Source organism: Halyomorpha halys, unplaced genomic scaffold (assembly GCF_000696795.3).
Source record: "Halyomorpha halys isolate HHAL.00 unplaced genomic scaffold, Hhal_1.1 Scaffold1280.1, whole genome shotgun sequence".
NCBI lineage: Eukaryota > Metazoa > Arthropoda > Insecta > Hemiptera > Pentatomidae > Halyomorpha > Halyomorpha halys.
This window is the reverse complement of record NW_027106955.1, coordinates 93,035-94,083: the sequence shown is the minus strand read 5'-3', so window position 1 is coordinate 94,083 and position 1,049 is coordinate 93,035. Positions and strand designations below refer to the sequence as shown.

Genomic DNA, 1,049 nt, shown 5'->3' with positions numbered 1-1,049 from the left:
TAAATTTAGAATTACCTAATTGCAATAAACCTTCTATAAATAAATGCAGAGTAAGTTTGATCGCACTGAGGATATGGGGGTGGATTTTCACTTCAGGATTCCGCACAGACAATGGGAGCAGAAGTAAATCAACAAACAGTTGTAAGATAGTATTAGGTTTAGACTGAAATGATAATGTAAGGATGATAAAATGATACCAAACTCGAAACACATATACTAGCAAAAAAATATGTCCAAACCTTCATGTAAAGGAGAGGTGAAACCAGCCTAAACATATTGCCAACAATTGTGTACAACCTCAAGATCTGATCAACATCTCTAGGATTAGCTATGAATGGTTTAACACATTTGTCCAGTCCATCAAAATACATGGATAACTTTTCACGAAGCATTTGTTTCTTGAAGATATCATTCTGAGAAAAATTGAAAATTTTTAAACAATAGGAACATAGTAGTACAATCCATATTGTAATATTCTAAAATTATTTAAAATAAAATAAAAATAATTTTAAGTTTTAACTAATTTCAAATATAAAATATAGCTTGGATTCAAATTAAAAACTTTAATATTAAATAGATAATAGAATTTTATTTAAATTTTATAACATAATAGACTCTTTACTCAGGGTGGGTTTCCAGGCAATCAGAAACAGATGACACTTTACCACTAATAACACTTAAACTTAATTAAAAGCTATTTTACAAATACAATAAATTCCAGTTAGAAACAAAATCAACCAATTACACATCTTCTCCTGATAATTGTTGATCTCTTCATGTCAATGATGCTATATCCAACAATCAATAATGGCTTCCAGTCCTTTCCGCTTCTAGCCGAACGGACATCTTTTCCCCAAGTCAGCAAAATCAAGAGTGCCCGTTTCATCTATTTTCAATGTTCACTGGTCAATCCAAAAATAATCGATTGTAGTACAATCGCTCTGCTTTATTTGCTATGATTTACGATGTAAATAGTTTATTGATAATTGTTATGTTCTTCTATTTCTTCTTTTATTATTCTTTTTCTATAATTATTGTATAGAAACAAC

General features: G+C 29.6%; 1 protein-coding gene across 1 annotated transcript in view; it reads right to left on the bottom strand.

The window, feature by feature from the left end:
• LOC106689109 (protein MMS22-like) overlaps positions 1–1,049 on the bottom strand; it is a 26,830-nt gene that overhangs the window by 8,815 nt on the left and 16,966 nt on the right. Inside the window, exons 16-17 of the mRNA XM_067045248.1 lie at positions 240–413; positions 16–163 (exon numbers count right to left, since the gene is read on the bottom strand). Coding sequence (XP_066901349.1) covers positions 16–163; positions 240–413 — 322 coding nt within the window. The remainder of the gene's footprint in view (positions 1–15; positions 164–239; positions 414–1,049) is intronic.